The following is a 12,926-nucleotide window of genomic DNA, read 5'->3' on the forward strand; positions in this document are numbered from 1 at the left end:
CGCGCTCTCTCTGCGTCTCTCTCTGCGTCTCTCTGCGTCTCTGCGTCTCTCTGCGTCTCTCTGCGTCTCTCTGCGTCTCTCTCTGCGTCTCTCTCTCGTCTCTCTCGTCTCTCTGCGCTCTCTCTGCGTCTCTCTGCGTCTCTCTGCGTCTCTGCGTCTCTGCGCTCTCTCTGCGTCTCTCTCTGCGTCTCTCTCGTCTCTCTGCGTCTCTCTCGTCTCTCTCGTCTCTCTGCGTCTCTCTGCGTCTCTCTCGTCTCTCTCTGCGTCTCTCTGCGTCTCTCCTCTCGCGCTCTCTCTCTGCGTCCCTCGTCGCGCTCTCTCTGCGTCTCTCTGCGTCTCTCTCGTCTCTCTCGCGTCTCTCTCTCTGCGTCTCTCTGCGTCTCTCTGCGTCTCTCTGCGTCTCTCTCGTCTCTCTCGTCTCTCGTCTCTCTCTCCAGCATTCCTGCCTTCTTCCTTCTGTATGTATTCTACTCTGGTTGCCATGACTGGATGGTTCCAAGACACGCCCTTCCTGGCTGTGATGGGTGTGGCAGCTGGGGCTATCATTGGCTGGCCATTCTCCGCTCTGCTTGGGTAAGAGCTGTTCCTTGTGCAGAGTTAATTGTAAAGAAGTATGATATAAAAACATCTACTGTATAGTAAGTTTCAGCTGGCAGCAAGTGGAGAATAATTTACTTCCAGGGCAGGACTATGTTTTGTTTTAGGGAGCAAAAGAACTAAGAGGGAGCCATTAAATTGTATTAAATTGAAGGTTATTTGTTGATCTAGAAATGTACAGATGTTTCTGAAGAAATGAGTCCCTGCTGAAAAAGTTTGAATACGACTGGGTTCAAGGTCAGGGGTTCTGAGTAGGGTCTCCTGATTGTTGCAGTGGTCTAAGGCAGGGTTAGGGTTTGACCAGGGTATGCCATCATTCTAAATAAGAATTTGTTCTTAACTGACTTTCCTAGTTAAATAAAGATAAAATAAAAATAGTCATGCTGTCTCTGATTGGTTGATGTGGTTACTAGGCTACCGATCGCCTTCGACCTGCTTGTGCTGAAGAGGAAGTGGAATAGTTTCATCACCTGGGCAACCGTCTCTCTGCTGCTGTTCCTGGTGATACACACACACACACACACACACACACACACACACACTACCCACTGAGTTATGAATGTTTGTTAAGAACTTTGTCATTATCTTTAGTTGATCGCTGTGTAAGGAGAAGAAGCACTCAGAACTGTGTGTGTGTGTGTGTGTTTTCCAGGTGCCTCTGATGGTGGTGGATTCTTGTTGCTATGGGAAACTGGTCATTGCTCCCCTCAATATTCTACTCTATAATGTCTTCACCCCCCATGGCCCAGATCTCTATGGTAAACACACACACACACACACACTAGCTAGCAAGGTCCTCATCTGAAGGAGTTAGCTAGCTAGGTAGGTCCTCTTCTGAATCAGTTAGCTAGCTAGCTAGGTCCTCTTCTGATGCAGTTAGCTAGCTAGCTAGGTCCTCTTCTGATGCAGTTAGCTAGCTAGCTAGGTCCTCTTCTGATGCAGTTAGCTAGCTAGCTAGGTCCTCTTCTGATGCAGTTAGCTAGGTCCTCTTCTGATATAGTTAGCTAGCTAGCTAGGTAGGTCCTCGTCTGAAGCAGTTAGATAGCTAGGTACACTACTGTTCCAAAGTTTGGGTGTCACTTAGAAATATCCTTATTTTTAAAATAAAAGCAAAAAAATTGCCATTAAAATAACATCAAATTGATCAGAAATACAGTGTAGATTTTGTTAATGTTGTAAATGACTATTGTAGCTGGAAACCAGAATAGAAAGAGGAGTGGCAGGCCCCTGTGCACAACTGAGCAAGAGGACAAATACATTAGAGTGTCTAGTTTGAGAAACAGACGCCGCACAAGTCCTCAACTGGCAGCTTCAAAACACCAGTCTCAATGTCAACAGTGAAGAGGCGACTCCAGGATGCTGGCTTTCAAGGGAGAGTTGCAAAGAAAAAGCCTTATCTGAGACTGGCCAATACAAATAGAAGTTTAAGATGGGCAAAAGAACACAGACACTGGACAGAGGATCTCTGAGTCGCCTCTTCACTGTTGACGTTGAGACTGGTGTTTTGCTGGTACTATTTAATGAAGCTGCCAGTTGAGGACTTGTGAGGCATCTGTTTCTCAAACTAGACACTCTAATGTACTTGTCCTCTTGCTCAGTTGTGCACCGGGGCCTCCCACTCCTCTTTCTATTCTGGTTAGAGACCGTTTGCGCTGTTCTGTGAAGGGAGTAGTAGTACACAGCGTTGTACGAGATCTTCAGTTTCTTGGTAATTTCTCTCATGGAATAGCCTTCATTTCTCAGAACAAGAATAGACTGGTGAGTTTCAGAAAAAAAGTCCTTTGTTTCTGGCCATTTTGAGCCTGTAATTGAACCCACAAGTGCTGATGCTCCAGATACTCAACTAGTCTAAAGAAGGACAGTTTTATTGCTTCTTTAGTCAGAACAACAGTTTTCAGCTGTGCTAACATAATTGCAAAAGGGTTTTCTAATGATCAATTAGCCTTTTTTTAAATGATTAACTTGGATTAGCTAACACAACGTGCCATTGAAACACAGGCCCATTATCAGCAACCATCACTCCTATGTAGATATTGCATGAAAACATCTGCTGTTTCCAGCTATAATAGTCATTTACAACATTAACTAAATCTACACTATTTCTGATCAATTTGATATTTTAATGAAGAAAATATGTGCTTTTCTTTCAAAAACAAGGACATTTTTAAGTTACCCCAAACTTTTGAACGGTAGTGTAGGTCCTCTTCTGATTCAGTTAGCTAGCTAGATAGGTCCTCTTCTGATTCAGGTAGCTAGCTTGATAGGTCCTCTTCTGATTCAGTTAGCTAGCTTGATAGGTCCTCTTCTGAAGCAGTCAAGTCAGGTGGTATTTATTAAAGAGTTAAGTCAGAATCAGCTGCATTGATCTGTTCTAATGTCATGTGAGGTCTGGTGGCTTTAGAAGTTTCACAATGCTACCAACTCAGTGGCCTTGTGGTTAGTGTCCTCCCTTGGATTGAAAGGACAATGTTACCAACTTAGTGGCCTTGTGGTTCGTGTCCTCCCTTGGATTGAAAGGACAATGTTACCAACTCAGTGGCCTTCTGGTTAGTGTCCGCCCTGGGATTGAAAGGACAGTGTTACCGACTCAGTGGCCTTGTGGTTAGTGTCTGCCCTGGGATTGAAAGGACAGTGTTACCAACTCAGTGGCTCTGTGTTTAGTGTCTGCCCTGGGATTGGAATGTTGGGAGTACGACCCCGGGCCGAGCCATTCCAAAGAAGGTAAAAATGAGACCCAATGCCTTTGGCCCTCAGGAATAAAGGGATACTTCCGGATCATAATTAACAATGAGGCCCTTTATCAACTTCCCTAGAGTCAGATAGGCTTCTGTAGATTATTGGACACATAGATATACAAATGGTATCTATTAGTTCATCTGATTCTGGGGAAGTTGATAAAGGGCCTCATTGCCAAAATCCCAAAGAATCCCTTTCAGGAGTTAGCGACTTATACTAGCGTCCTGTTCAGGGGCTATACTTGTACATCAAGCTGCCTCACGCTACAGAAACAGGAGATGGGCTCCTGCTCATATGAGCCGTTCTGGGTCAAGCCAAGGCTTGTGCAAGGCTATTTACTATTTTTTGCATGAAACATGACTGCATGTTTACTGTTTATGATTGACTTATACTGTGTTTTGTATCATAACATTGATCTAACACTGTGTGGCGTGCTTGCGTTGTGCATTATGTGTTTAGGTACAGAGCCGTGGCCGTTCTACTTTATAAATGGTTTCCTGAACTTCAATGTGGTGTTTGTCCTGGCGCTGCTGTCTCTACCTCTCACTGCTCTGATGGAGGCGCTACTACAGCGCTTCAATGGTAACACGCACACCCACCATCTACTTTATAAAGAAATACTTGGTGTGTATAAACAGTGGCACTAACATATAATGTGCAGTTGTAGAAATATTACAATAAGCAATGTCGGTGATACGGTATTTAAATTCACTGAGTGAAACAGGAAGTGACAAGTAGTTCAATGTCTCTACAACATGGGACAGCAGCTTTGGTTGTAAGCGTGTTTGAGTTTATTTTATTTTTACAGGGACAGTGCACATTAATCAACGTTTCAGTGAAAGTGCCGGTTTTAGCCAGCCGGCTAATTTTCAACCGCAGTCCCTGGGCAGGTTATTAAAAACAATTACAATATAGACAATAGCAACAGGACAAGCAAGACGTAGCATACAGACAGAGCAACATAGGACAAGCAAGACGTAGCATACAGACAGAGCAACATAGGACAAAAAGCAGCAAGACAAAATTCATAAAAGCGACAAAGGCGTTGGTGAGGTATGAGGTGTGTGTGATTAGCTTTTGTGTGAGTGAGTGTGCATCACCTGGTAGACGCTGGTGATGGCTGTTCAAAAGTCTGGCCTGGTAATAGAAGCTGTTTTTTTGGTCTCTCGGTCCCGGCTCTGATGCACCTGTACTGTCGCCGTCTGCCCAGTGAACAGTCCGTGACTCGGGTGGCTGAGGTCCTTGATGATCTTCTTCTTGGCCTTCCTTTGACACCAGGTGCTGTAGATGTCCTGGAGGGCAGGCAGCGTGGCCCTGGTGATGTGTTTAGCTGTCGGCACCACCTTCTGGAGAGCCATGTGGTTGAGGGCGGAGCAGTTGCCGTACCAGGCGGTGATGCAGCCTGATAGAATGCTCTCAATGGGGCATCTGTAGAAGTTTGTGAGGTTCTTGGTTGCCTTGCTAAATTTCTTCACTCGCCTGAGGTTGTAGAGTGCTGTTGTGCTTTCTTCACCAAAATGTTGATGTGTCGAGACCATTTCAGGTCCTCAGTCATGTGCACGCTGAGGAACTTGAAGCTTTTGACCTTATCTAGGATGAGGATGGGGGCACTCTCCCTCTTCAGTTTCCTGTAGTTCACGATAAGCTCCTTCATTTGGTCGACGTTGAGTGAGCGGTTATTTTACTGGCACCACTCCGCCAGAGCTATAACATCCTCCCTGTAGGCTGTCTTGTCGTTGTTGGTAATCAGGCCTACCACTGTCGTGTTGTCAGCAAACTTCTTGATTGAGTTGGTGTCGTGCGTTGCTATGCAGTCTGCGCACACACCCCTGGGGGTCCCTGTGTTGAGGATCAACGTGGCAAAAGTGTTGTTGCCTACCCTCACTACCTGGCGTTGTCCTGTCAGGAAATCTAGGATCCAATTGCACAGGGAGGACTTCAGTCCCAAAGCCCTGAATTTGCAGCAAGATGGCGCCGACGATGGTTGCCCTGTCGCTCGCTCCCAGCTGACTTTGCAGTCTTTTGTTTATTTTTGTAAATAATGATCTGGTCACAAATGTACTACTATTATTTCCTATGACCGACAAGCACCTCTGGACATCAAATCTGAGATGACTTTCCAGAGCGGAATCCTCGGTCTAGACTGCAGTAGTTCCATTCATCACGAAAAAACACTGCTGGAGGAGGGGAAGGCGAGCTGGAGTTCTAATCTGATTTAAGGAAAAGGAAAAACCACTCTCCGCTTCCTAGTATATTACTTGCTAATGTACAGTCTCTAGACAATAAACTTTGTGAGCTCGGAGAGATAAGAGAGACTAACGTAATCTGCCTCACAGAGACTTGGTTATCGGGGGAGATGCTTGATCAGGCTATGCAGTTTACGGGGTTCTTGGTACATTGCGTGGACATGGTAAACGAGTTTTGTGGGAAAAGCAAAGGCGGAGGAGTATGTTTTATGATCCCTCACACACGCACAAGCCGATACCCCGCTGGCACTGAAGGAATTACATGGGACTTTGAAGAAATTGGAAACAAAATATCCAGAGGCCGCATTCATTCATCATAGCCGGGGACTTTAACAACGGACTGTTAAGGAAAATTCTACAGAATTTCCACCAACACATCTCTTGCCTCACTCGCGTGAATAATACATTGGATCATTGTTCTTCACCATTCTGAGATGGATTCAAAGCCCTCCTTTGGCAAATCAGACCATGTCTCCATTCTGCTCGTCCCCGCCTACAGGCAGAAATTAAAACGGGAAGCACCCGTGTTTAGGTCTGTCCAATGCTGGTCTGACCATTCGGAATCCATGCTATACAACTGTTTTGATCATGCGGACTGGGATATGTTCCGTGCAGTTTCTGGGAATAACATTGACGAATATACTGACTCTGTCTCTGGGTTCATCAGGAAGTGCATAGAGGATGTTGAACATACCCAAACAAAAAACTGTGTAAAGATGGCAGCATTTGCACATAACTGAAAGCACGAATCACCGCATTTAACCACAGTGAAGTGACTTGAAACATGGAGACATATAAACAGACAACCTACTGTTTAAAACAGTAAACTGCTCTACATGATGTCTTCAATAAGCATTTCTATACACAACAGTATAATTTCCAAACATTTACAGAACCAGTAAAAAGTTTGGACACCTACTCATTGCAGGTTTTTTTGTATTTGTATTTATTATGGATCCCCATTAGCTGCTGCCAAGGAATTTTCCTGGGGTCCAGCAAAATTAGGGCAGTTTCTACCATTTTAAAAACATTATAATTCATTCACCGATTTGACAACACACTGTGTGCCCTCAGGCCCCTACTCCACCACTACCACATATCTACAACACACTGTGTTCCCTCAGGCCCCTACTCCACCACTACCACATATCTACAACACACTGTGTGCCCTCAGGCCCCTACTCCACCACTACCACATATCTACAACACACTGTGTGCCCTCAGGCCCCTACCACATATCTACACCACTGTGCCTTTAGGCACACCACTACCACATATCACACTGTGTGCCCTCAGGCCCCTACTCCACCACTACCACATATCTACAACACACTGTGTGTCCTCAGGCCCCTACTCCACCACTACCACATATCTACAACACACTGTGTGTCCTCAGGCCCCTACTCCACCACTACCACATATCTACAACACACTGTGTGCCCTCAGGCCCCTACTCCACCTCTACCACATATCTACAACACACTGTGTGCCCTCAGGCCCCTACTCCACCACTACCACATATCTACAACACACTGTGTGCCCTCAGGCCCCTACTCCACCACCACCACATATCTACAACACACTGTGTGCCCTCAGGCCCCTACTCCACCACTACCACATATCTACAACACACTGTGTGCCCTCAGGCCCCTACTCCACCACTACCACATATCTACAACACACTGTGTGCCCTCAGGCCCCTACTCCACCACCACCACATATCTACAACACACTGTGTGCCCTCAGGCCCCTACTCCACCACCACCACATATCTACAACACACTGTGTGCCCTCAGGCCCCTACTCCACCACATATCTACAACACACTGTGTGCCCTCAGGCCCCTACTCCACCACTACCACATATCTACAACACACTGTGTGCCCTCAGGCCCCTACTCCACCACTACCACATATCTACAACACACTGTGTGCCCTCAGGCCCCTACTCCACCACTACCACATATCTACAACACACTGTGTGCCCTCAGGCCCCTACTCCACCACTACCACATATCTACAACACACTGTGTGCCCTCAGGCCCCTACTCCACCCACCACTACCACATATCTACAACACACTGTGTGCCCTCAGGCCCCTACTCCACCACTACCACATATCTACAACACACTGTGTTCCCTCAGGCCCCTACTCCACCACCACCACATATCTACAAACACACTGTGCCCTCAGGCCCCTACTCCACCACTACCACATCATCCACCTCTACCACATATCTACAACACACTGTGTGCCCTCAGGCCCCTACTCCACCACCACCACATATCTACAACACACTGTGTGCCCTCAGGCCCCTACTCCACCACTACCACATATCTACAACACACTGTGTGCCCTCAGGCCCCTACTTCCACCACTACCACATATCTACAACACACTGTGTGCCCTCAGGCCCCTACTCCACCACTACCACATATCTACAACACACTGTGTGCCCTCAGGCCCCTACTCCACCACTACCACATATCTACAACACACTGTGTGTCCTCAGGCCCCTACTCCACCACTACCACATATCTACAACACACTGTGTGCCCTCAGGCCCCTACTCCACCACTACCACACATCTACATGACTAAATCCGTGTGTATGCATGTGTCTGTGCCAATGTTTGTGTTGCTTCACAGTCCCCGCTGTTCCATAAGGTGTTTTTTTTAAATCTGTTTGTTAAATCTAATTTTACTGCTGCATTAGTTACTTGATGTGGAATGGAGTTCCATGTAGTCATGGCTCTATGTTGTACTGTGCGCCTTCCATAGTCTGTTCTGGACTTGGGTACTGTGGACTTGGGTACTGTGGACTTGGGTACTGTGAAGAGACCTCTGGTGGCATGTTTTTCTTAAATGTTTTACTATTGTCTACATTGTAGAATAATAGTGAAGACATTAAAGCTATGAAATAACACATGGAATCATGTAGTAAACAAAAAAGTGTTAAACAAATGAAAATATATTTGAGATTCTTCAAAGTAGCCTCCCTTTGCCTTGATGACAGCTTTGCAGTCTCTCAACCAGGTTCATGAGTTAGTCACCTGGAATGCATTTCAATTAACAGGTGTGCCTTGTTAAAAGTTAATATGTGGAATTGATTTCCTTCTTAATGAGTTTGAGCCAATCAGTTGTGTTGTGACAAGGTAGGGGGGTATACAGAAGATAACCCCATATTATCGCAAGAACAGCTCAAATAAGTAAAGAGAAACAACAGTCCATTTCTTTCATTTCTTTTTCATGTTTCTTCAAGTACAGTAGCAAAAACCATCAAGCTCTATGATGCTCTCACGAGGACCGCCAGAGGAAAGTAAGACCCAGAGTTACCTCTGCTGCAGAGGATAAATTCATTAGAGTTAACTGCATCTCAGAAATTGCAGCCCAAATAAATGCTTCACGTAGTTCAGGTAACAGACACATCTCACCATTAATTGTTCAGAGGAGACTGTGTGAATTAGGCCTTCATGGTTGAATTCCTGCAAAGAAACCACTACTAAAGGACACCGATAAGAAGAAGAGACTTGCTTGGGCCAAGAAACACAAGCAATGGACATTAGACGGGTGGAGTCCAAATTCAAGACTTTTGGTTCCAACTGCCGTGTCTTTGTGAGACACAGAGTTGGTGAACGGATGATAACCGCATGTGTGTTTCCCACCTTGAAGCATGGAGGAGGTGTGACGGCGTTGGTGCTTTGCTGGTGACACTCTCCGTGATTTATTTAGAATTCATGGAACACTTTTTATTTAATTTATTTCACCTTTTAATTAACTTCTACTTCACCAGAGGAGGAGTAGGATAAGGATACAGCTAAAGGCTATAAGAACTGGTTGTCTAGTAGTTAGGAACAGAGAGTAAATGGAGCAGATTTCTGGGCACGGAAGAATAGATTCAAGGCATAATGTACAGACGAGTATGGTAGGATGTGAGTACAGTGGAGGTAAACCTAGGCATTGAGTGACGATGAGAGAGGTTTTGTCTTTAGAGGCACCATTTAAGCCAGGTGAGGTCACCGCATGTGTGGGGGGTGGAACATAAGGGCTAGCTAAGGCATATTGAGCAGGGCTGGAGGCTCTACAGTGAAATAAGACAATAATCAGTAACCAAAACAACAATAGACATATTGACATTAGGGAGAGGCATGTGTAGCCGAGTTATCATAGGGTCCAGTGAGTAGCTAGGCGAGCTAGCGATATGGCGATTCAGACAGCTAGCAGGCCGGGTCTAGCAGATGGGCCACGGGGGGACATAGCAACAGAAGAACCTGCTGAAACCCCTGTACCACATTGGGTGAGGCGGGTTGGAGGAGAGTATGTTCAGTCTGTAGATGGAAATTTATTTTTTTAAATATATCTGAAGAAAACGATATATACACGGGACAAGACAAAGACAAAACAGACGTCAGACTGCTACACCATCTTGGAAAGCTATCACTTAAACAGCATGGCTAACACAGCATTCTGGTTTGAGCTTAGTGGGACTATCATTTGGTTTTCAACAGAACAATGACCCAAAACACACTTCCAGGCTGTGTAAGGGCTATTTGACCAAGAGTGAGAGCGATGGAGTGCTGCATCAGATGACCTGGCCTCCACAATCACCAGACCTCAACCCAATTGAGTTGGACCACAGAGTGAAGGAAAAGCAGCCAACAAGTGCTCAGCATATGTGGGAACTCCTTCAACACTGTTTGAAAGCATTCCAGGTGAAGCTGGTTGCGAGAATGCCAAGAGGGTGCGAAGCTGTCATTAAGGCAAAGGATGGCTACTTTGAAGAATAAAATATCAAATCTATTTGTATTTGTTTAACACTTTTACATGTTTGGTTACTACATGATTCCATATGTGTTATTTCATAGTTCTGATGTCTTCACTATTATTCTACAATGTAGAAAATAGTAAAAAATAAGAAAAAACCCTTGAATGAGTAGGTGTGTCCAAACTTTTGGTACTGTATATTCAATAATAAATATAAATTCTTAACATTTCCAATAAATGTTTCTTTACTCTAACATAGTGTGTGTGTGTTTTACAGTGCAGAACCTGGGAAAGCCATATTGGTTGACTCTGTCTCCTATGTACCTGTGGATGCTGGTTTTCTTCACCAGACCTCATAAAGAGGAACGTTTCCTGTTCCCCATCTACCCTCTCATCTGTCTGGCAGGGGCCGTAGCACTGTCTTCACTACAGGTACACACACACACATAGACAGACACATAGTTTGCTGTTAAAGACCATTGTCTTCCGACAAGTAGCGCCAGGATCCTGTCTGGCAAATCGTGGAGCTCATCTCTAAAAATCTAGATTTTTGTTCATCAGCCTAACACTAGTTCTTACCTTCTGAAAATCACTGCTGTCTCCAATGACTAACGTAGCTATGGGACACCGGCAGACAACTACGCAAACCAACTGATTTCTGAGAACAGTCCTATTACTTTGGTGCAGTACAAATTCATCAGGCAAACTATCTCAATCAACTGTGCTTGATCAGCAGAGCAAACTTCTTCCAGTTAGAAGGTTACTGCTAGCTTGTTTGAATGGCCATTACGTTTACTAGGTTGCCAGCTTGTTGATGAAGTTGTACGGCACCAAAGTTGTGGGGCTGTTCTCAGAAATCAGCATGTATCTGACTCTGACAGCTGGCACTGTGCCTCGTTACTTTGGAACATTTGGCCAACTCGATAACACAGCAGAAAGCTGTCAGCAGAACAGCTACTCTTTTGAGGATGAAAGGTGGTTCATTAGACGATGTCACCTTGGTAATGTTGTGACATTGTATTGAAGCCTAACTACTTGTCATCTATTCCCATGAGTGTTTGCGAGTTAACAGACCAATCAATGCAGACGGACGTCGCTCTATCTGACGTCAGACAATGGATAAAGACATACGTTTCCTGTGTATTGATCAAGTTTTTTCTGTGTTGTGTTTTGTAGAAGTGTTACCACTTCCTGTTCCAGCGGTATCGTCTAGAACACTACACGGTGTCGTCTAACTGGCTGGCTGTGGGAACACTGATCCTCTTCACTCTGCTGTCTCTGTCCAGATCAGTAGCCCTGTTCAGAGGTCCAGACACACACCACCGACACACATACATACATACATACATACATACATACATACATACATACATACATACATACATACAGTAGATGTCGGAAGTTTACATACACTTAGGTTGGAGTCATTAAAACTAGTTTTTCAACCACTCCACAAATGTCTTGTTAACAAACTATAGTTTAGGCAAGTCGGTTAGGACCTCAGCTTTGTGCATGACACAAGTAATTTTTCCAACAATTATTTACAAACAGATTATTTCACTTATAATTCACTGCATCACAATTCCAAGGGGTAAGAAGTTTACCTACACTTGACAGTGCCTTTTAAACAGCTTGGAAATGGCCTATTTTTGTTTCATCAGACCAGAGGACATTTCTCCAAAAAGTACGATCTTGGTTCCCATGTGCAGTTGCAAACTGTAGTCTGGATTTTTTTATGGCGGTTTTGGAGCAGTGGCTTCTTCCTTGCTGAGCGGCCTTTCAGGTTATGTCAATATAGGACTCGTTTTTACTGTGGATATACAGTGCCTTGCGAAAGTATTCGGCCCCCTTGAACTTTGCGACCTTTTGCCACATATCAGGCTTCAAACATAAAGATATAAAACTGTATTTTTTTGTGAAGAATCAACAACAAGTGGGACACAATCATGAAGTAGAACGACATTTATTGGATATTTCAAACTTTTTTAACAAATCAGAAACTGAAAAATTGGGCGTGCAAAATTATTCAGCCCCTTTACTTTCAATGCAGCAAACTCTCTCCAGAAGTTCAGTGAGGATCTCTAAATGATCCAATGTTGACCTAAATGACTAATGATGATAAATACAATCCACCTGTGTGTAATCAAGTCTCCGTATAAATGCATCCGCACTGTGATAGTCTCAGAGGTCCGTTAAAAGCGCAGAGAGCATCATGAAGAACAAGGAACACACCAGGCAGGTCCGAGATACTGTTGTGAAGAAGTTTAAAGCCGGATTTGGATACAAAAAGATTTCCCAAGCTTTAAACATCCCAAGGAGCACTGTGCAAGTGATAATATTGAAATGGAAGGAGTATCAGACCACCCCAAATCTACCAAGACCTGGCCGTCCCTCTAAACTTTCAGCTCATACAAGGAGAAGACTGATCAGAGATGCAGCCAAGAGGCCCATGATCACTCTGGATGAACTGCAGAGATCTACAGCTGAGGTGGGAGACTCTGTACATAGGACAACAATCAGTCGTATATTGCACAAATCTGGCCTTTATGGAAGAGTGGCAAGAAGAAAGCCATTTCTTAAAGAT

General features: G+C 44.7%; 1 protein-coding gene across 4 annotated transcripts in view; it reads left to right on the top strand.

Moving 5' to 3' along the window:
* The window catches only part of alg9 (ALG9 alpha-1,2-mannosyltransferase), a 47,499-nt gene that overhangs the window by 17,195 nt on the left and 17,378 nt on the right, over positions 1–12,926 (top strand). For 3 of the 4 annotated variants that reach the window (XM_042309213.1, XM_042309215.1, XM_042309216.1), the window contains 6 exons: positions 438–573; positions 1,011–1,098; positions 1,250–1,355; positions 3,793–3,915; positions 10,620–10,774; positions 11,519–11,648. In XM_042309213.1, coding sequence (XP_042165147.1) covers positions 438–573; positions 1,011–1,098; positions 1,250–1,355; positions 3,793–3,915; positions 10,620–10,774; positions 11,519–11,648 — 738 coding nt within the window. The remainder of the gene's footprint in view (positions 1–437; positions 574–1,010; positions 1,099–1,249; positions 1,356–3,792; positions 3,916–10,619; positions 10,775–11,518; positions 11,649–12,926) is intronic. The other variant, XM_042309214.1, reaches the window with a different exon arrangement.

Source organism: Oncorhynchus tshawytscha, linkage group LG30, assembly GCF_018296145.1.
Source record: "Oncorhynchus tshawytscha isolate Ot180627B linkage group LG30, Otsh_v2.0, whole genome shotgun sequence".
In the NCBI taxonomy this organism is placed as follows: Eukaryota; Metazoa; Chordata; class Actinopteri; order Salmoniformes; family Salmonidae; genus Oncorhynchus; species Oncorhynchus tshawytscha.